General features: G+C 39.3%; 1 protein-coding gene across 5 annotated transcripts in view; it reads left to right on the top strand.

Moving 5' to 3' along the window:
- LOC125261606 (NACHT, LRR and PYD domains-containing protein 3-like) overlaps nucleotides 1-16,105 on the top strand; it is a 37,989-nt gene extending 21,884 nt beyond the window's left edge. For 4 of the 5 annotated variants that reach the window (XM_048180164.1, XM_048180162.1, XM_048180160.1 and 1 more), the window contains 3 exons: nucleotides 5,113-5,286; nucleotides 5,370-5,416; nucleotides 15,383-16,105. In XM_048180164.1, the coding sequence (XP_048036121.1) occupies nucleotides 5,113-5,286; nucleotides 5,370-5,416; nucleotides 15,383-15,918 (757 nt within the window). In that variant the 3' untranslated portion in view covers nucleotides 15,919-16,105. Of the gene's footprint in view, nucleotides 1-5,112; nucleotides 5,287-5,369; nucleotides 5,417-14,861; nucleotides 15,326-15,382 lie in introns of those variants that run through there. The other variant, XM_048180163.1, reaches the window with a different exon arrangement.
- Nucleotides 16,106-21,687: the final 5,582 nt, after the last annotated feature.

Below are 21,687 nucleotides of genomic sequence, written 5' to 3'. Positions count from 1 at the left end.
ACAGACCAATCTCAAATCTTCCTTTCATAGGCAAGATCATTGAAAAAGTTGTTTTCAATCAGCTGAACAAATTCTTAAGCTTGAATGGATACTTTGACAACTTTCAATCTGGTTTCCGACTGCATCACAGCACAGAGACAGCACTCATAAAGATAATAAATGATATTTGCCTAAACACAGATTCAGGTAAATTATCAGTGCTGGTTCTTCTCGATCTCAGTGCTGCGTTTGACACTGTCGATCACAACATTCTTCTTGACAGGCTGGAAAACTGGGTTGGGCTTTCTGGGATGGTCCTTAAATGGTTCAGGTCATACTTAGAAGGGAGAGGTTATTATGTGAGTATCGGTGACCATAAGTCTGAGTGGACATCCATGACATGCGGAGTCCCTCAAGGTTCAATACTTGCACCCCTCCTGTTCAAACTATATATGCTGCCACTGAGCCAAATAATGAGAAAGAACCAAATTGCATATCACAGCTATGCAGATGACACCCAGATTTACCTAGCCCTATCACCTAACGACTACAGCCCCGTTGACTCCCTGTGCCAGTGCATTGATGAAATTAAAAATTGGATGTGCCTGAACTTCCTTCAGTTAAACAAAGACAAAACTGAAGTCATTGCGTTTGGAAACAAAGATGAAGTTCTCAAAGTGAACACGTACCTTCACTCTAGGGGTCAAACAACTAAAAATCAAGTCAGGAATCTTGGTGTGATTTTGGAGTCAGACCTGAGTTTCAGTAGCCATGTAAAGACAGTAACTAAATCAGCATATTATCATCTCAGAAATATTGCAAGAATTAGATGCTTTGTCTCCAGTCAAGACTTAGAGAAACTTGTTCATGTTTTCATCACCAGCAGGGTGGATTATTGTAATGGGCTCCTCACTGGCCTTCCCAAAAAGACCATAAGACAGCTGCAGCTCGTACAGAATGCTGCTGCCAGGATTCTGAGCAGAACCAGAAAATATGAACACATCACACCAGTCCTCAGGTCCTTTCTCTGGCTTCCAGTTGCATTTAGAATTGATTTTAAAGTACTGTTACTTGTTTATAAATCACTCAATGGCCTAGGACCTCAATACATTGCAGATATGCTCATAGAATATAAACCTAACAGATCACTTAGATCATCAGGATCAAGTCATTTAGAAATACCAAGGGTTCACTCAAAGCAAGGAGAGTCTGCTTTTAGCTGTTACGCCAGCCGCAGCTGGAACCAGCTTCCAGAAGAGATCAGGTGTGCTCCAACAGTAGCCACATTCAAATCCAGACTCAAAACACATCTTTTTATCTATGCATTTGCTGATTGAGCACTGTGCTATGTCCGAACAGTTTGCATTTTTTATTTTATACGTATTATCTTTTTATTTTTATTTTTATTTTAACTCCTTTCCTGTTTTTATTTCATTTTTAATGTATTTTATATATTTTATGTATCATCTTGTTATTCCTGACTTTTAATGCATCTTAAATGTTGCTGTCTGGTTGAAAGAGCTGGGAGAATTAGGAAGAAAGCATTTGTGATTAGGTTAAAATTTGGTAAATTTGGACAAACCATGGGGAAATTTGAGCTGTGGTGCATGGTTAAGATATCTCTGGATTACAGTCAGGATACTTTCCAAAGGGGGAAATTTGAACTGCGTTGCATAGATAAGATATCTCTGGAAGGGGGATTGGGGTTGTGTGGCGCAGTTTGAGGTGTCTTGGCAAAAGGGGAGATTGAAACTTTGTTTATCAAGGTGCCTTAACAGGTAGAGCTAGACAGCGGTCCTGTCGTGTGAGGAAGATCCAGTTAGATCCGCTCTGATGGATAGATCCATTTAGATCCACTCTGACGGACAACAACAACAACAACTACAAAAAACTCCCTGAAACTTCCTAGCTCTTCCATCCAGATAACAAAATGATCTGTTTTTACTGTTATTTCTATTTCTTATGTTCTATTTTTATTCTTCCTCTTTATGTAAAGCACTTTGAATTGCCATTGTGTATGAAATGTGCTATACAAATAAATTGCCTTGCCTTGCTTCAGAATACATTTATATTTACACCAAAAAATAAAAAAAAAATCCAATTTTTTTTTCCAGACAAGCAACTCTTTTATTCAGACAATGAATGACTGATTTACTTGTCCGAAGGACGAGCACATGACAAGGCTTAATGTTGAGCCCTGTATGTAGTCTTAATGGGCCACATTTCAGTCATTATTTCATATTGTCTGACAACAAAACAGAAAAATATATAGATGAAAGAATTTTATTGGGAATTTGTCTGTATTAAAAAACATTATGTGAACACAAAGAAGTAGCAGCAGAGAAGCAAACAAATGTAAAGGGCTGATACTTGGCAGAATGCGAATGCAACTTAATGACATAATGAATATTCTAATTGCTGTATGACATCATCTATTGACATTTGACATTGACGAGATGATACATGGCATTGGCTAATTGATTGATCTTGGTCCATTGGAACGCTCAGCTCTGGCTCAAAGGACCATGTAAAAGACTCTTAGGACACTGCTGAATCACAGGGGGAGCATTACAATCGGGCGTCAGTAAAAACACAGAGGCAATATCCATTTTAAAGGTTTATTTTCACCAATGACAGTACATAAGTCATTTCATGGGTGCATCAGACTGGTTTATTTGTACACAGCACCATGTGACAATTTCTGAGCAGCAAAGACAAGGAAAGGAAGTAAACCACTCTACTGAAGCAAGCCTTTTTAAAGGTCACTAATTGAAGTCAAAACAGGCTGCAGCTGTTAAAAGTGGACGGGGCTTCAATGACATCAACAGTCTCATAGGGATTTTCAGCATGGTCTGCCTGTCTGTAGATGATCTGACTGTTGTGTGTCTGTAGATGATCTGACTGTATGTGTCTGTAGATGATCTGACTGTGTGTGTCTGTAGATGATCTGACTGTGTGTGTCTGTAGATGATCTGTGTGTGTGTCTGTAGATGATCTTCTGTTGTGTGTCTGTAGATGATCTGACTGTGTGTGTCTCTAGATGATCTGACTGTGTGTGTCTGTAGATGATCTGTGTGTGTGTGTCTCTAGATGATCTGACTGTGTGTGTCTGTAGATGATCTGTGTGTGTGTCTGTAGATGATCTTCTGTTGTGTGTCTGTAGATGATCTGACTGTGTGTGTCTCTAGATGATCTGACTGTGTGTCTCTAGATGATCTGACTGTGTGTGTCTGTAGATTATCTGACTGTGTGTCTGTAGATGATCTGACTGTGTCTGTAGATGATCTGACTGTGTGTGTCTGTAGATGATCTGACTGTGTGTGTCTCTAGATGATCTGACTGTGTGTCTCTAGATGATCTGACTGTGTGTGTCTGTAGATTATCTGACTGTGTGTGTCTGTAGATGATCTGACTGCGTGTGTCTCTAGATGATCTGACTGTGTGTCTCTAGATGATCTGACTGTGTGTGTCTGTAGATTATCTGAATGTGTGTCTGTATATGATCTGACTGTGTGTCTGTAGATTATCTGACTGTGTGTCTGTAAATGATCTGTGTGTGTCTGTATATGATCTGACTGTGTCTGTAGATTATCTGACTGTGTGTCTCTAGATGATCTGAATGTGTGTCTGTATATGATCTGACTGTGTGTCTGTAGATTATCTGACTGTGTCTCTAGATGATCTGACTGTGTGTCTCTAGATGATCTGAATGTGTCTGTAGATTATCTGACTGTGTGTGTCTGTAGATGATCTGACTGTGTGTGTCTCTAGATGATCTGACTGTGTGTGTCTCTAGATTATCTGAATGTGTGTCTGTATATGATCTGACTGTGTGTCTGTAGATTATCTGACTGTGTCTCTAGATGATCTGACTGTGTGTCTCTAGATGATCTGAATGTGTCTGTAGATTATCTGACTGTGTGTGTCTGTAGATGATCTGACTGTGTGTGTCTCTAGATGATCTGACTGTGTGTCTCTAGATGATCTGACTGTGTGTGTCTCTAGATTATCTGAATGTGTGTCTGTATATGATCTGACTGTGTGTCTGTAGGTTATCTGACTGTGTGTCTGTAAATGATCTGTGTGTGTCTGTATATGATCTGACTGTGTGTCTGTAGATGATCTGACTGTGTGTGTCTGTAGATGATCTGTGTGTGTGTGTCTCTAGATGATCTGAATGTGTGTCTGTATATGATCTGACTGTGTGTCTGTAGATTATCTGACTGTGTGTCTCTAGATGATCTGACTGTGTGTCTCTAGATGATCTGAATGTGTGTCTGTAGATTATCTGACTGTGTGTGTCTGTAGATGATCTGACTGTGTGTGTCTCTAGATGATCTGACTGTGTGTCTCTAGATGATCTGACTGTGTGTGTCTCTAGATTATCTGAATGTGTGTCTGTATATGATCTGACTGTGTGTCTGTAGATTATCTGACTGTGTGTCTGTAAATGATCTGTGTGTCTGTATATGATCTGACTGTGTGTCTCTAGATGATCTGACTGTGTGTGTCTGTAGATGATCTGACTGTGTGTGTCTGTAGATGATCTGTGTGTGTGTGTCTCTAGATGATCTGACTGTGTGTATGTAGATGACCTGACTGTTGTGTGTCTGTAGATGATCTGACTGGTGTGTGTCTGTAGATGATCTGACTGTATGTGTCTGTAGATGATCTGTGTGTGTGTGTGTGTGTCTCTAGATGATCTGACTGTGTGTGTCTGTAGATGATCTGACTGTGTGTGTCTGTAGATGATCTGTGTGTGTGTGTCTCTAGATGATCTGACTGTGTGTGTCTCTAGATGATCTGACTGTGTGTGTCTGTAGATGATCTGTGTGTGTGTCTGTAGATGATCTTCTGTTGTGTGTCTGTAGATGATCTGACTGTGTGTGTCTCTAGATGATCTGACTGTGTGTGTCTCTAGATGATCTGACTGTGTCTGTATATGATCTGACTGTGTGTGTCTGTAGATTATCTGACAGTGTGTGTCTGTAGATTATCTGACTGTGTGTCTGTAAATGATCTGTGTGTGTCTGTATATGATCTGACTGTGTGTCTGTAGATGATCTGACTGTGTGTGTCTGTAGATTATCTGACTGTGTGTCTGTAGATGATCTGACTGGTGTGTGTCTGCAGGTTATCTGGCTGTATGGTGACAAAGGAAGGCTGTGATTATGTGTCTTCAGCTCTGAGTTCAAACCCCTCACACCTGAGAGGGCTGGACCTGAGCTACAATCACCCAGGACAATCAGGAGTGCAGCTGCTCAACCACAAACTGGAGGATCCAAACTATAAACTGCAGATACTCAAGTATGTCAAACACTAATAATGACAAACTGAACCTGTGTGTGAATGATGCAGATCTACGTTAATGTGTGTTTGTGTGTTTATAGTGTGGATCATGGAGGAGAGGTCATGATGACAGCAGGACTACGAAAGTGTAGGTCTACAAACACACACACACACACACACACTGAGATGGTCACACGTGAGTGTGTAGGCTTCATCTCTGTCGCTCCGTCACAGCATCAGGTGTGTAATGAATGCTGGAGAGTCCGTGGAAGATGTGCTGTTGGAGGTGGCTGAACGTGTGGGACATGAGAATATTGTTTCTGAGTCCCGAATGAACAAAGCAGTGGTGGTTTTTCTCAAGGATGAACAACTAGATGAACAATTAGCAACAAGTACTTGAAACGTGCTGTCATTTAGGCAACAAGTATTTATGTTTTAAACTTGCGGACTCTTAATGTTAATTCTTAATTCCTACTGAGAGTGTAAAGAAAGGAAAGACAAGGAGTTGACTTTTGAGAATGAGCGAATGGTTGAAGGTAGGGCTGTAACGATTCCTCGATTAAATTCAAATACTCGATTATTAAAAAATCCTCGATTTCAATTTGCCCGTGTCGAGTAACCAGTAAAATACCGGAAGTGGCACTTTCCACTGAATCCATGAAACGCATTATTAGACCTTTTTCTAAGGCTGCACGATATTAACACTCTGAGGTCTGAGGGTATCGCCGGCGATACCACCGTGGTTTTTTCTTATCAGTGTGAAAGAGACTCAAAATACTCCGTCAATGTTGCACATACAATTAAGAGTTATACACAATTTTAATCTGTGGAATATCTTCTTTCATTTGTGTACACTCAGAGTAAAAACAAAATGTTGTGCTTTTTGTAAAATAAAGAAAACTAACATGATGCGTGATCTCTCGTCTCCCTCTGAACGAAGTCCAATCTGATAGTTCTTAGAAAATGAACTGTAACTTAGTGAATACTAATGACAAAAAAATTACACTTATGTCTAAAAAAACGTTAAGATGTCAGGTTTTAAAACATATAAGTCAAATCGAAAACAAACCTTCTGTGTTTATGTAATCTGTATGAAAAGAGAGCCATGTCAGAAGTCTGTGATTCAGCTCATTATCCGCTAATGCGGCCACGGCCACGGAGCCAGCGCTATTCAGACGCAAATTCAGTCAATACATGCATTCGTCATCTCAATCGTGTATTTATTGTCTTCAAAAGTGTTTTGAATAGCCATATTTAGCGATCTCTTGCCTCTGTTAGTTCCTTGATTGTCACATGATATGCCTCTTCTTTTACTGAGGCATTTGTGGACAAAAGGGGCAGAGCGCCCTCTGGCTCAAGTATGAATTAAAAACGCAGCATCCAGCGCTCATAATGATGACAATAAATATAGAATAATAAATATTACTCCTCTGTATAGAAAATTGATATAAACATATGAGAATCCATCAATATTTCTCCAAATGTGCATGCTTTTAAGCATATTAATACTCTGAGGTCTGAGGGTATCGCCGGCGATACCACCGTGGTTTTTTTCTTATCAGTGTGAAAGAGACTCAAAATACTCCGTCAATGTTGTACATACAATTAAGAGTTATACACCATTTTAATCTGTGGAATATCTTCTTTCATTTGTGTACACTCAGAGTAAAAACAAAATGTTGTGCTTTTTGTAAAATAAAGAAAACTAACATGATGCGTGATCTCTCGTCTCCCTCTGAACGATGTCCAATCTGATAGTTCTCAGAAAATGAACTGTAACTTAGTGAATACTAATGACAAAAAAATTACACTTATGTCTAAAAAAACGTTAAGATCTCAGGTTTTAAAACATATAAGTCAAATCGAAAACAAACCTTCTGTGTTTATGTAATCTGTATGAAAAGAGAGCCATGTCAGAAGTCTGTGATTCAGCTCATTATCCGCTAATGCGGCCACGCCCACGGAGCCAGCGCTATTCAAACGCAAATTCAGTCAATACATGCATTCATCGTCTCAATCGTGTATTTATTGTCTTCAAAAGTGTTTTGAATAGCCACATTTAGCGATCTCTTGCCTCTGTTAGTTCCTTGATTGTCACATGATATGCCTCTTCTTTTACTGAGGCATTTGTGGACAAAAGGGGCAGAGCGCCCTCCGGCTTTGAGTATGAATCAAAAACACATCATCCAGCGCTCATAATGATGACAATAAATATAGAATAATAAATATTACTCCTCTGTATAGAAAATTGATATAAACATATGAGAATCCATCAATATTTCTCCAAATGTGTATGCTTTTAAGCATATAATAATTTTTACTTCATTCTGAAGCAAAAACTCTAGTCTACAACCTCCAATACCCAGAATCCTTGTGAACACAGTTTTAATATATTTTTTTTTTGGCCTTATTTCAGTGACTTAAGTTTTTAGTTTTTTCAATAACCATGCATAAACGTTATTGCTTCAAAAACACAAACATGTACATACATGTTCCTCACATATTATTGTAGCCTAGTTTGTGCTGAATACAGTGTAATGACACTTTTGTCATTAATATGTTTATGAACAACTGAAAAAAGCACAAATGTCAGGGCATGTCAAAACTTCTCCAGGGCCCCAAAAATCCTCAGACCCCTGAGGGTTAAACCTGTTTAAAAATCATAATAAAGCATAATGCTACTGGAATTTACAAAGGCTGTGAATTAATTAAATAAATGTATGTGCTGCAGGTTTAATATATTTGCGCTGTGATTTACATGCATGTAGGTTATCTATGTGCGTCTCAGAGCTTCATATGAACTGTTATCATTTCCATGAGTGGCACGTCTCAAACTCAAACTAGATCGCGTTGTAAAGTGTAAAAACAATCGGCAGGCCACTGGCGGCCTCTGCAGGCATTTGTTATACCACATACACAGAACATTTGTTATACAATTTAAATACATTATGTATTTTAACAGTTTTGTTCAATAAAACCAAGTGATTACTTGCTTTTGATACTTTACTTGAATCAATTATTATTGTGTTATTGCTAGTGAATGTTTTGTTGTGTAAGAACCTTTATAATGATCACGTTAATAGTTGAGCTATATGTGCGAGTGCCGCCATGTTTGTTTACGCCGTGAAAAGGAGAATAGATCTGTCAGATTTAATACACGTGAATTCATCCACTTCTTTTAAAATACACGGATGGATGTAAGTGTCCGGTGAATTGGGAGAAGAGCAGGGTAAACTTTATAGTTGCTTGCCTTACACCATGTTCTAACCAGATGTGACGCCGCAACAAGTGATAAAAGGTATCTTTTCCATGTTAATCAGAGTTTTTGTCCTAACCAGCCGCGACGGCGACATGTGAATATTCTATTTTAGAAACGGTTTCTATTTCTCCGCCACACGCAGTGTGTGAGGTATCAGGTACTGTTTGTGTGCTTTATTTAATGTTAAAAGCATCTAATGTGAGTTTGAATCATTCTGTGTTCCCAGCTTTTTAGCTGTAATGAAAACAACACTGGCTAATTAATCTCAGATCTTGAAAATAAATAAATGAATACAACAACGTTCAAACTGTCAACTAAATGCGGACAAACAAGTGTATTTTATAACAGATTGGATCAGTCACTCCATCTGTACTTTAAATGATGTTTAAATAGTGTAATATTTAAGAATTTTACTATGTACTTGCCCATTTCATTGTGTCTGCTGTGCTCTTGCCACGAGAGCCCGCCCACACTCTCTTCTGATTGGCTGTGGTTTTGATTGATTTTATCGCTTCTCATTGTCACGTCGCATCTAGTGTGGACAATCAAATTGCTCGTCACTGGAATATTATCTGGTTAGGACACGGTGACACAGTATGTAATGTGTGTCTGATATGAATATAACGCATCGTCTAATTATAATGGACAGGATTATTATTGCAGCTTCCATAGACATCAGTGTATATTTAGTATATTAAGTCTAAATGTATCGTCACTAGTACTTATGTGTATTTAAATATCTGAAACCTCAAATTACTGAAGTAATCGTTAGAATAATCGAACAATTGTTCGTTGACCAAAACAATGGTTAGCTACGCTAAGCTGTGTCCAAAACCGCTCCCTATCCACTAGTCCACTATATCGGGTGTCGGCCATTTTGTAGAGGTGTCCAAATTCTAAGTGAATGACTTCATTCCCTACATTCGTTCACTACTTTATACCCACAATTCTCTCTGATTTCGAGTACTTGCTGAAGCACTATTTCACAAAATCCAATGCGGAGAGGGCTGAGAGCTCGTGTGAAAGAGCGGAAATGCGAGCGAGTGTAATCCAGAGATTACTGTACAGCTTGCTTTAAAGGTGGTACAGAGGATGTTTTCGTCAACTGAGTTTTTGAAATGAGCGCAAGTAAACGCCTCCCAAAACTCGTGCACGAGTGTTTGTTTACCACCGGCATTCGCTGTGTTATTAAGCCGGGCACACATTTAACGACTAGCTAAAACATTCTGACTATGCTCAACATACAGTGATTGTTTCCTGCTCCTGAAGCAGATTTATATTCTTTCACATGGAATTTGAACACCGACTAAGGTTTAAGGCCCTACCTCGTGCACAGATGATGTATATTAATAATATTATTTTCAGTGCACCTAATAAATAGTCTTTTACCAGTTAATAAAGACAGTTTCAAGTAATATTGCAAAAATCAGGTTTACTCTTTAGATGACATCAATTATTTTTTGGATGAGATTTTAGGAAATTTCTTTCCAGATGTAAAGAGATTTTAATTTTCAGTTCTACATTGTCAAAAGAGGGTAGGAGAAGATAAATCGAGTATGTGAAAGAGGTTTAGATTAAAAACACACACAGTTGTTTGACTATATTACTGAGCTCATCTCATAAACTTTAATTGTTTTTCTATCAGGTTAATGATATATTTTATGCCCCAAACAAACATCACAGAAAAACACTAGATTTACAGAGAAACATGATTTGTCCAGTTTATGAGCCGTTTTTAAACTAGTTATCAGTGCCGGTCACCACCAGGGGCTCATTGTCTCTCAAAGATGATTTAAGTAACGTATCACTACATAATGTGAACATAACTGTGCATTCAGCTTTAGAGGAGTCATGTGGAAATATCTTTCTATAAATACATGGGATTTATATTTATTTAATTAGTGTTTTGGACTCAGACATCATGCAGTAATGGTAATGACATGTCTTGACACGTGACTATTAATTCAGATACAATAAAAACACCACACTCTCGTCCACACTAGTTTACAAGTGTGTGTAAGTGTTTTCCAAAAGCTTCTCATCCACACTGAAACATCAGAAACGTTGAATTCACTTTACTGCACATGTGACAATAAAGCTCACTGAGATGATACAGACGATCAGACATAATAAGGTTTTCACACTATTCTTCTGGCAGGATCATTTTATTTTAGGGATGTCCCGATCAGGTTTTTTTGCCCTTGAGTCCGAGTCCGAGTCATTTGATTTTGAGTATCTACCGATACCGAGTCCCGATCCGATACTTCTATAATACATAAAAAAAGAATAAAGAAGAGTGAAAAAAACAGATCCAGGATGTTCCTTATTTTTTATTTAATTCACCTTATTCTCCAGACTACCGCCCCGCATTTTGCGGAACACTCCCGAAATTGGGAGCTTTGTCCCGCGTCCCGCAAGACTTAAGTAGTGTAGCGGCAAAACAAGTTTCAAATTTCCAGTTTTGTTCCCTGTTTCTTTGCCACTGTGAGAGATGATGGTGCAATCTTTCTGACGCGTGCAAAGTAGAATGAATATATCCAAAGAGGCTTGTTGATGTTTCAAACGATAACTGAAGTTTATTAAATCAAAAATAAAGATGCATTGTAGCATAAAACAAACAAACAACTCCAAGGCCGCTTTCAGGCTTTCTCCATGTGAACGGTCAAAAACTGTGTGCTCTTGCACCAGCGCCCCCATCCTATCAGGGGTGGCATTTCCTTTTAAACTTTTTCTCTCCTATAGAGGGCACACACTCAAAGAAATAAACAATTAACGATACAACAACAACAAAAATGATTTAAATGAACAAATTGATAAAAAAGAAATAAACTAGTAACTATGGCTCCTACAAGTAGTGTCCCGCATTTCATTTATGGCTGTAATTTTTTTTTTCATACCTGAAATTACAATACAACAGTAAGAAATATAATAAAAACTGTGACTGGCATTTAAAAATCTATTTGTGCAGCCGTCATATTCTAGCTGTGAAAATAACCAACCAATGCAATCATAGAGAGAGTTGGACATCAACTGGGTGGACAGCGCAATGGGATAAGTGCGGGCCTCATCAAAGTCGGTAAACACAACTACACCAGCAAGGACTTCATCTCACATACTAGATAAGAACCTCAAGAGCTGCTCAAAGCTGCCTAAATCGATTATTTAAAGCATGTAATCATCCATTCTGATGGCAAATATTTCCAACGAACGGCGGCGATCAAGCGCCACACACGGAAATGGTTGAGCTGCACCTAAGGAAAAATGAGATATTCTCCATTTGTTTTAACCAATACAAAATTACGACGTTCAGACACAACGTTCTACTCACGTTTATATTTCATTTAATGCAAGTTCTATGGCGTTATTTATTATAATGAAAAATGTCGAGAGCGCATTATTTTATCACGAGAGCACATCAAATGCACAAGCAATCTCTCCGCTCACAGGTAGTTTCCTTTGCACAAAACTGGACGCGCCCGCGCTCTTGCTCAGATATTACATCTGCGCACTCAAACTTTGTCCTCCTGCATGTGCAGCCGTGAATCTAGAATTTTCTTCTCTCCAGGATTTAATGTTGCCATAAGCGCAACATTATAGAACCCACCGGCAGAAACATTAATCGGCGCACATGCCAAGTTTGCCACCAAGTGTAAATCACTATTTACATTGAGTAATAGTAGTAAATTTATCTGTCTCATATTCCATTGTCCCGCAAAGTCACATCTACTGTCCTGCAACAGATCAATAGCCAGGTGGTCACCCTACTGGCCTACTCCAGACCGCAGACATACTCGAGCTTTCCGCTTCAAGCTGCTTCTGTGTTCTACTTTGCCGGTCTGCATTTAATCAATAGCGTCTCTGCAACAAAGTGATGTCATGCCGCACGCGTTGCTGTTTCTGTGTGGAGTCAAAAGGGTCTAACTCTGTGCCACCGCATAACTATAGATGTGTTAAAAAATAATGAGAATATATATACATATATATATCCGAGTCCTGATCGGGAGGTAACGTCCGATTCCGATCCAGTCTGAAACCACGTGATCGGGCCCGATTTCCGATCACCTGATCGGATCTGGACATCCCTATTTTATTTATCAGAATATCTCAGCATTCACTGATGCTTCCTGGTCGCTCTCACTCAACATTATATGTTTGGTCTTAAACTCAACTGCGCTCATGTTTGGCTGCAGGACAGCAATTGTGAGTGAATTTTCTGTCATGTTTGCAGGACTGTGAAATGAAGAGTGAACAAAGTAACGTATCTTTAGCAACAGTGTGAAAGTGAACAGCTCATAACAGGCACAATACCGGTGTAAACACAGATATCTATCGGTACAGTACGCGTCAAAAGACTAAACATGCGGCAGTGTCTTCAAATACCTCAGTTTTCACAGTCACACTACAACATGAACACAGCTTTATCAAAATTATCCACTCGTGAGAGCGTCTTCAGAAAGCTCAGTTTTCACAGGACAGAAACACCATCTCAGTGTGGACAGAAGGACAAAACAGAGAGAAAAAGATGCATTTCAAACGAAAACATATTAGTGTGGACAAGACCTATGGCAGGGTTGCCAACTCTCACGCATCTGGCGTGACACTCACGCTTTCAGCATCAATCTCACGCTCTCACGCACACGCAAGAAATGTCACACCAAAATCTATTTTTCTCCCCTCTCAATCCATTACTTTCTGTTGATGACTAGACCACAGCGTATTAATGACAGGAGAGGAGTTTAAGGCCCACAGCTGTTACATCTCCCTACAACGTTCTCGCTGCAGTATTCTCTGATCGTTGATTGGCTGAAAACCTTGCACCTGATACGTCAGTTGCGTGTGAGAAGTTCAGAGAGAGTTCGGAGCATAGGTTCAGAGTCGGAGTCGGCACGTGTGAAAGTTTGGAAGACAATCAAGGTAAGCAAATAATAAAATGGTGAGCCTTGTCACTACAGACGTAGCCTTGCCTAACCAGTCTGTGTGCCGAGACTAAGTTACAGACTTCAACTATAGTTGCAAATGTTGTCTGACGTGCGTTATGATGTGGGCTAGCTAAATTGCTTGATAAAAATAGTCTCATGTAGGGTCCGAAATTAACACCCGCCAAGTGCCAAATGCGGGTAGATTTTCCGTTTGGCGAGCAAATCTCAAAAGGCTATCCGCCACACTGGCGGGTTAATGTTCATACCAAAATATGAAATTTTCAGCGCACACGAGCAGAGAGAGAGAGAGAGAGCCCCGGCCACGCGCGCGCACTCAATATTCAGAGCGGCCAAAGCGGCCAGAGCTTCTTAGCAGCTCAAGTCGGCGGCGGTGTGTACGTACAGTTAACGCTCTATTTGTTGAGGGCGCTGAGGAAAAAGGATATGTGAAGCTCCTGCCACTGGAAGAAGCGGTCGCCGCCCATTTGTGGCCGCGCACCCATCAAAGCCGCGCAGAACGTCTTAATTTTGAGTTTCCAGAGTGCACCAGATTGATGCATTAATTTTGAGTTTCCAGAGTGCACCAGATTGATACATTTAACCTTAAAATGTACAAAATTTTCTTTCGGGGGGACATGCCCCCGGACCCCCTAGCAGAGGTACATCTAACAAAGTTTTACAAATTACAGTGTCAAATAATGTACATTTTCTGAACAAGAATACGACAACAAAAGCTCCTTTCATGTCAGTAAAGCTATTAATAGAAAATTTTAATGTCTTTGGACAAATATAGATTTGGGCTAAGCCCCGAATGTTTACAATGTATGGCTCCGCCCCTGTCAGGTAACAAAACTGACAAAAAATAAAATTAATTATTTCACCCCAATGATACTAAGTAAACATGGACTGACATTGATTTTTAAAATTAGGGTTACCAAACATTTTCTCCGCGCACACGCGCAAACTGAAATTTTTACTGAAAACTGAAAAGTCTCACTCCAGCCAAAGTCCCAAAGTTGGCAACCCTGCCTATGGCTTCAAATCAAAGATATCTGTCCACAGCAGAAACATGACAAGAAGAATGGAGATTATTTTGAAATGTTTTAAATTTTTATCAGATTGTTTTTGTCCATCCGTTGCTCTGCTTATGATCCCAATGTCAATCATCACAGTTTCAGATTCAGTTCAATATGGCTGTAACTCCTGAAACTGTGTGAACTTAGCAGCATGAAGAATAAAACTGTCACTCAAATTATGAATGCGAAGCAGAAAGTGTTTCTTTATAATCAATGAATGTAATTTGACCTCAGTTCAGCCGCAGCACAAACTCACTAACTGAGTGAAAACTGCTGTTACGATCATCAAATCTGTCTCAATCTCTTATTGACATCATGTTCACACTCTGTTGGTTATAGAGAAACCATTGGAGAGTGCAGAGCTCACGCTGAACAAACTCTGGAGGATTGAGCTGATTCTGACTAAACCGTTGTGTTCACATGATCAACAAACATGTCTGTGATTGGCTACAATGATCAACACTGCAGAAACACACAGTAATTAGAAACTGTTGAGGCTCTTCACACACACACAAATACACACAGGATCGTCTGAAAGCAGGAATGAACTGAACCGCTGCTGCAGAAAGCCTGCTATCATTACGCTTCACATTTAAGTGTCGCTTTGGTACTTTTGACAACACTAGTCTGCTCTGTTTCAGGCCTGACAGCTTTTTCACACAGTTTTGTTTAGGGCTCCAGAGGTCTAGGACTGGCACTGCTAGTGAGGTCTGAATCTCTATCTCTGTTCAACAGCTTTCACTGTATTAGTGAGGACATTTGTGAATCTGGAGGACATTCTGTCAAAGCTGTAAACACACACACACACACACACACCTTCACTGTTGTTGTTCTTGATGTTTCTCTCTTCTTGTGTTCAGATGCCTGTGATCTCACACTGGATCCAAACACAGCAAACCCTCGACTCATTCTGTCTGATGGGAACAGGAAGGTGACGTATGTGTCAGAGCGTCAGCCGTATCCTGATCATCCAGAGAGATTTGATGAGTATCCTCAGGTTCTGTGTAGAGAGAGACTGACTGGACGCTGTTTCTGGGAAGCTGAATGGAGCGGATATAGTGCTGAAATATCAGTGACATATGAAGGAATCAGCAGGAAAGGAGGGAGAGACTGTGTGTTTGGATACAATGACAAATCCTGGAGTCTGTCCTGCTCTGATAGAAGATTCACTGTCTGGCACAATAATAACAGGACTGATATACCTCCAGTCCGTTCATCCTCTAATAGAGCAGGAGTGTATGTGGACGTGTCGGCCGGCACTCTGTCCTTCTACAGCGTCTCTGACACACACACACTCACACACTTACACACATTCAACACCACATTCACTGAACCCCTCTGTGCTGGATTTAATGTTTATCATTCCTCAGTGTCTCTGTGTGATATTAAAGGATAGAGAGACACTCTGTAAATCCTGTTTCTGATCTTCACACACACTCATCAAATCTCACTTCATTACATTTGTATTCATTCATTTTTAATTCATGTTTTTCATTGTCATCTAGAAGTTACACATCTAGGTCAGACACACACACTGTTCTGAATCTGTAATAAACAGAGTAATAAAATTACTTTAATATTCATATTGTAAATTGTTCATCAGATTGAATAAAAGTATAACTATAAATCATTCAGAATTATGTTGAAAATGCAGACAGTGTTGTGTGATGGGAAGGTTTAGGGGTAGATTAGTGAAGAGGGAGAGAATATACAGATTGTACAGTATAAAAAAATTACACCTATGGGAAATCCCCATAAAGTGTGTGTGTGTGAGTGATGTCCAGTTAAACCCAGATTGTCCTCATAATGAAGGGTTAGGTAGGGTTGTGAGTAGTGATTATGCTAGAGCATATGACAAAAAAAATGATTAATTACTTTGACCTCTGACATATGACCTTTGACCTCTGACCTCTCCCCTCCCCCACAGGACCACCCAAATATTATCCCATCCCCCCATAGTTGACCGTTGTATGAACTCCATGACCTTGGGGTTATGGAATTTAAATGGCGATTGACCTTTGACGTGTTATGAATATGTCCATTGATTCTCTGCATTTTGAAATATCTATGGTATTGACTTGCGGGTTATTTGTAGGGTGGATGATGGATGATTTTTGAACTTTGATGTCATGTTGGAATTTCTGGGTGTAATTTTAAAGGTTGAAGGGTCACCCGCGTGCTGAACAGATGTGTGACAGCAATATGCATTCCGTCACATAGGGTATAATATAAAGGGAGAGATCTGAAAAAAGATCTGGAAAGATCTCAATGACTGTGGAGAAGAATCATTGTACATCGCCGAGTGGGACGGGATGACTCCAAACGTTCGCTATCGCGTAGTCGGTGATCACTCTAATAAGAAACAGGATGAGTGCGTCTACATATTCTGTTGCAAAGACAAGACAAAGCTCAGCGATTGTAGTGGCGTCATACTACATGATGAACATCATGATATGTACGAGATGCAATTTTTGTTCAAGTGGTGTGATCTGACTATGCTGAGTTCGCATTTCTCGATCATAAACAAAATGTTCAAGTGGTGCGTCGTCAACGAGACCGTCGACCTCTGGGAGGGATTCTCTGTTGTGAATGGAGACTGAGCAAGACCCCGCTACCATGGGTGCAGTATGTAGCCAAAGTAGCATCGCAGAAACTCTGTTTAAAGTTCATTACAGAAGACAAATGAATGAGTTATTGAAAAATTTGATCGAAGAAGCCCGCGATACGTATGATGATCTTGGATGATGAGAATGATCCCTCCCGCAAATCAAAATTCAGAAAATACACTGAACATATAACAGGGTTAGCTCATTCATGGGAGGATTTGAAAAACACATGTGTTAAATGTGTACCATATTGCGATACGATATGAAATGTTCTGGAGGTGATGACTCAAAGTAACAAATGCTTTTGTATCGGTGACATCCTCAGTATCTATACATATGTAACAGATGTTTGTGTGGAATTGGCTGGATTCCATAATGCGGATTCTGACACCATCACTGCTATTGTTGAAACAGCGGGCAACTATGTCCTAGACCATGATTGGAAGTCATGCCGTGAATTTCTTTTCTGGCTAGACTATCACTAATCTTTGTTTTCACATTTTACTTAGAGCATGCGTCATCTTATATCATTCTAACGGTTTACTTACTGTGTAGAGCTTTACTATTTGAGCAGCTTTACTATTTAAACAGTTGTAATTTAGCATTTATTAGAGAGAATCATTCAAGCTACAGGAGGATCTGCGTACTGTAAGTGTTTTTGTGTTGTTTCTAGTTTGATTTTAGTGCTGTGTAGTTGCTAGGAAGTTTGTTTACTGACTTCACGTGGCAAATCACGTTTGTTCTCGTTTCACTCCGAGCCAGTAAGGCGTGGCCTGCTGAACTAACTAACGTTGTAACAAGTTGGTATAAACTCTGAGGTCTACCGTGGCAGCGGATGCCGCAGCCCTCGTGTGAAGACCGAAGAGTGTAAAGACCAGAGACTCTACCTGTGCGACTCCACCGAGCAAGGACACCGACAAGGCACTTGAGTATTGCACTTTTCTTTTTCATTCTTTCCTTCCTCTTTATACAATGTGTTCTTGTCTGTCTGTCTTTTGACCTGTTTTAGATATGTGCTTTCAAATTCCCACTATTACTAACACTCGTAAATCGCTGCTACACGTTGGAGGCAGTGCAACCATAACAACCTGCGTAGTTTACCCATGTCATCTAGTACATTTTCTATTTCTATTGGGCTCTGGAATTGTCAATCTGCTGTAAACAAAGCAGATTTCATTACAGCTATTGCTACTTATTCAGATCTCCATCTCATGGCTCTGACTGAGACATGGATCAAACCAGAGGACACTGCTACACCAGGAGCCCTCTCCTCTAATTTCACTTTCTCTCACACCTCATGCCAGATTGGGAGGGGTGGTGGTACTGGTTTGCTTATGTCCAATGAATGGAAGTTCAATCCTTTTCCATCTCTCTGTGACAATGGCTCATTTGAATCGCATGCAATTACCATCACCTACCCTGCAAAAATCCATGTTATAGTTGTTTATTGCCCCCCAGGTCAGCTAGGTAACTTCTTGGAGGAGTTGGATGTGTTACTCTCATCCTTCCCTGAGGACGGTACTCCTCTGCTAGTACTTGGAGATTTCAACATCCATCTAGACAAACCTCAGGCTGCTGACTTCCACATTCTGCTTGCCTCATCTCAAGCGAGTGGCCACCTCAGCTACCCACAAATCAGGTAACCAATTGGACCTCATCTACACACACTGTGGCTCCACTGACAATGCACTGGTTACTCCACTACACACCTCAGACCACTTTCTTATCACTTTTAATCTCAACCTGACCCCTAACTCAACACTCACTCCACCACATGTTACTTTTCGGCGAAACCTACGCTCCCTCTCACCATCCGGCCTATCCTCTTTAGTCTCATCCACACTTCCGCACTCTAACCAGTTCTCATCACTGGACACTAACAATGCTACTGACACTCTTTGCACCACTCTAACATCTTGCTTAGATGACTTCTGCCCCCTTTTAACCAGACCAGCCCGTGCCACCCCCTCTGCCCCCTGGCTCTCTGACGTTCTCCGTGAGCATCGGTCGAGACTCAGGGCTGCAGAGAGGAAGTGGCGCAAATCTAAAGATCCTACTGACCTTAGCTCATATCAGTCACTCCTTTCTTCTTTCTCTACTAATGTCTTCAATGCTAAAATCACATACAGTAGGTGGCCATCCAAAACGGTGTTTCTACCGCCGCGCGTGCATTTGCAGCTTTTGACCGCTGAGTGGCGTTTTAACCACATGTTATCCAACCAATGCATCAAAGCACATTTATCTTTATGCAAAATGTTAATTTTCTCACATATTAGGCCTATATTTATCACAAATACATTTTTTATTTATATTTTAAACTCCTTTAATAAAACAGCATGGATTTTTGACACGCACATACTTTGTTATTCGTTACCTGTCCTTTATTTGACAGATAACTACTTAGGAAAAATATAGCCTATCTGTTTGGACACTGATTAAGAAATTGTTTCGTGTTTCATGAATTATATCCTTTATTTTAGTAAAACGTGAGTCACTGAATAATTTCGCTCCCATTATTAAGGCACGATTTAGCTAAATCATTGAAACTAAAAAGAATGGACGAATTAATAAAACGTCATAAAAATGCAGGAGTGTATTCTATTCCTTAAAATATCAAATATAAAATTCAGAAACAACACATTCCAGCGGATAGATCGCCTCTTATTTAACACAGACCTACGAATTTATTATCGAATTGAGATATTTCTTTCTTTTTAGGTACAATTATTCGCTGAGTTTAAGTTCACTTTTGAGACGTTTCAGATTCTCGCAGAGAGACAGCTGAAAGCGCACCCTGTTTTTTATTTTGTTTTGTTTTGTTTTGTTTTGTTTTGTTTTATTTTATTTTTCAAAAGTACAAGGTTTTGTTGTTATTGTGAGCGTACACAAATAAAAGTAGACCATTTGTAGTCTTGCATCAATCTGTAGGCTATCGCCAAAAATGACGGAAGGCCTGTTTTAAGTTGTTTCAGCTGTCATGAGGAGAAAATCCATCAGAACGCGCCGGTGCATTCGTCGGCCAGAGGGATAAAAATGTAGCCAATTTAGTTTCATATTTATATTTAAATATTGGGCTATAGCCTAATATAATTTTTTTTAATATGTCACCAATGTTGATTATGAAAAGTGAATAGCATGACGGATGCGCAATGTTGGGAGACAAATGCAGCGGGTTAGACATGTGTTCGACCACTTCATTAAGTTTTGTTTTATAGTAAGTCTTTCTTTAAAACGAATTTCGTTTTGTAGAAATTGTATCTTAATTTCAATCAATGTTTCATCAACCAATTATTAATAATTAGGAAGAAAACCATGAACGTCGGGTGTGGAATGGATTGAAGTGCGTAACAAACGAACTCATGTTTCTGCGGCCTTTGAATAAGGCTGAAGCAATAGACGTCTTTCTGTTTTTATTAAATTTCTTAAATATATGCCTTTATTACTTAATTAATTGATAAGATGTTTTGGTCTAACAATATATTTTAGGTGGTCTAAATTCTAAGTTAGACACAAATTTGCGTAAAGGCTAGGCTATATAAGGTTCCCTTCTAGACAAGCGCGTACATTGCTGTTTCGGCCGTAAATTTTCAGTAATTTCGATTAATTACGTTTGGGCAATATATAATAATAATAATAATAATAATATCTCAACAAAGACCGAACATATTTATTTGTCTCGGCACACGACCGCTAACAGTAACACAGTAGCACAGCGCATCAAAGCTTGCTGTTGTCTTGGCTACCTTACAAACGGCGATGGAAACAGTGATTTTTTCCCCCTTTTGTGGTAATTTAGCACTATTTTCTATGGTATTTTGCTTGCATTTTTGGGCTTCAGTTGGATGCTTTATTTTTATCTTTAGTCAATTTAGTTTAGTTCTAAAAAAAGCAAAGGCTTTGGTGGTGCGGGGGTGTCCCGTACGCCCATGATGTAATAGTAATACATCGCTTACAAAGGGTTCATGTTAACTACTGTATGATTATCAGACGATTTTAATGTGTTAATGTTTCAACTATCATGCAATTATAGCTATGTAACAATCTGATAAACTGCAATTGTGCAGTTTCTATCCATTAACACGCTCATAAACATTACAAAAAGAAATGTCATGCCATAAGCTACACAATTACGAACAAAAAAAACGTTGATATCCCAATAATCAACATTTTGTTATTCAACAAGTGCTAGGCTATTAAGATAAAAAGTTTCTGCTATAGTTTGCGCCTAATCTGACTCTTCACAATGGGCTACACAATGCATAAAAATATTTTATAGGCCTATTTGTATTTTGACTGCAGTTAGAGCAAAATGACGAGAACATGTTTAACATTGGAAGTTTAAGATTCTTTATTAAATATTCTTACTTTATGCAAAACATATAGGCATTTGTACATTGTACCTCTATAACATCATAACATAAATGATTAAATTATATGAACCGTACAAACCCAATCTTGGTTTTTGCTATTTATTTAGGCCTATTTATTTATATCAGCAGATCTGTGTTGATTCAGTTTATTTCAATAACTGCTGATGTTGCAAACTGTGGTTAAGCTGT

Source organism: Megalobrama amblycephala, unplaced genomic scaffold, assembly GCF_018812025.1.
Source record: "Megalobrama amblycephala isolate DHTTF-2021 unplaced genomic scaffold, ASM1881202v1 scaffold442, whole genome shotgun sequence".
In the NCBI taxonomy this organism is placed as follows: Eukaryota; Metazoa; Chordata; class Actinopteri; order Cypriniformes; family Xenocyprididae; genus Megalobrama; species Megalobrama amblycephala.
Note: the sequence above shows the minus strand (reverse complement) of the source record. Positions and strands in the feature narration are given on the sequence as shown.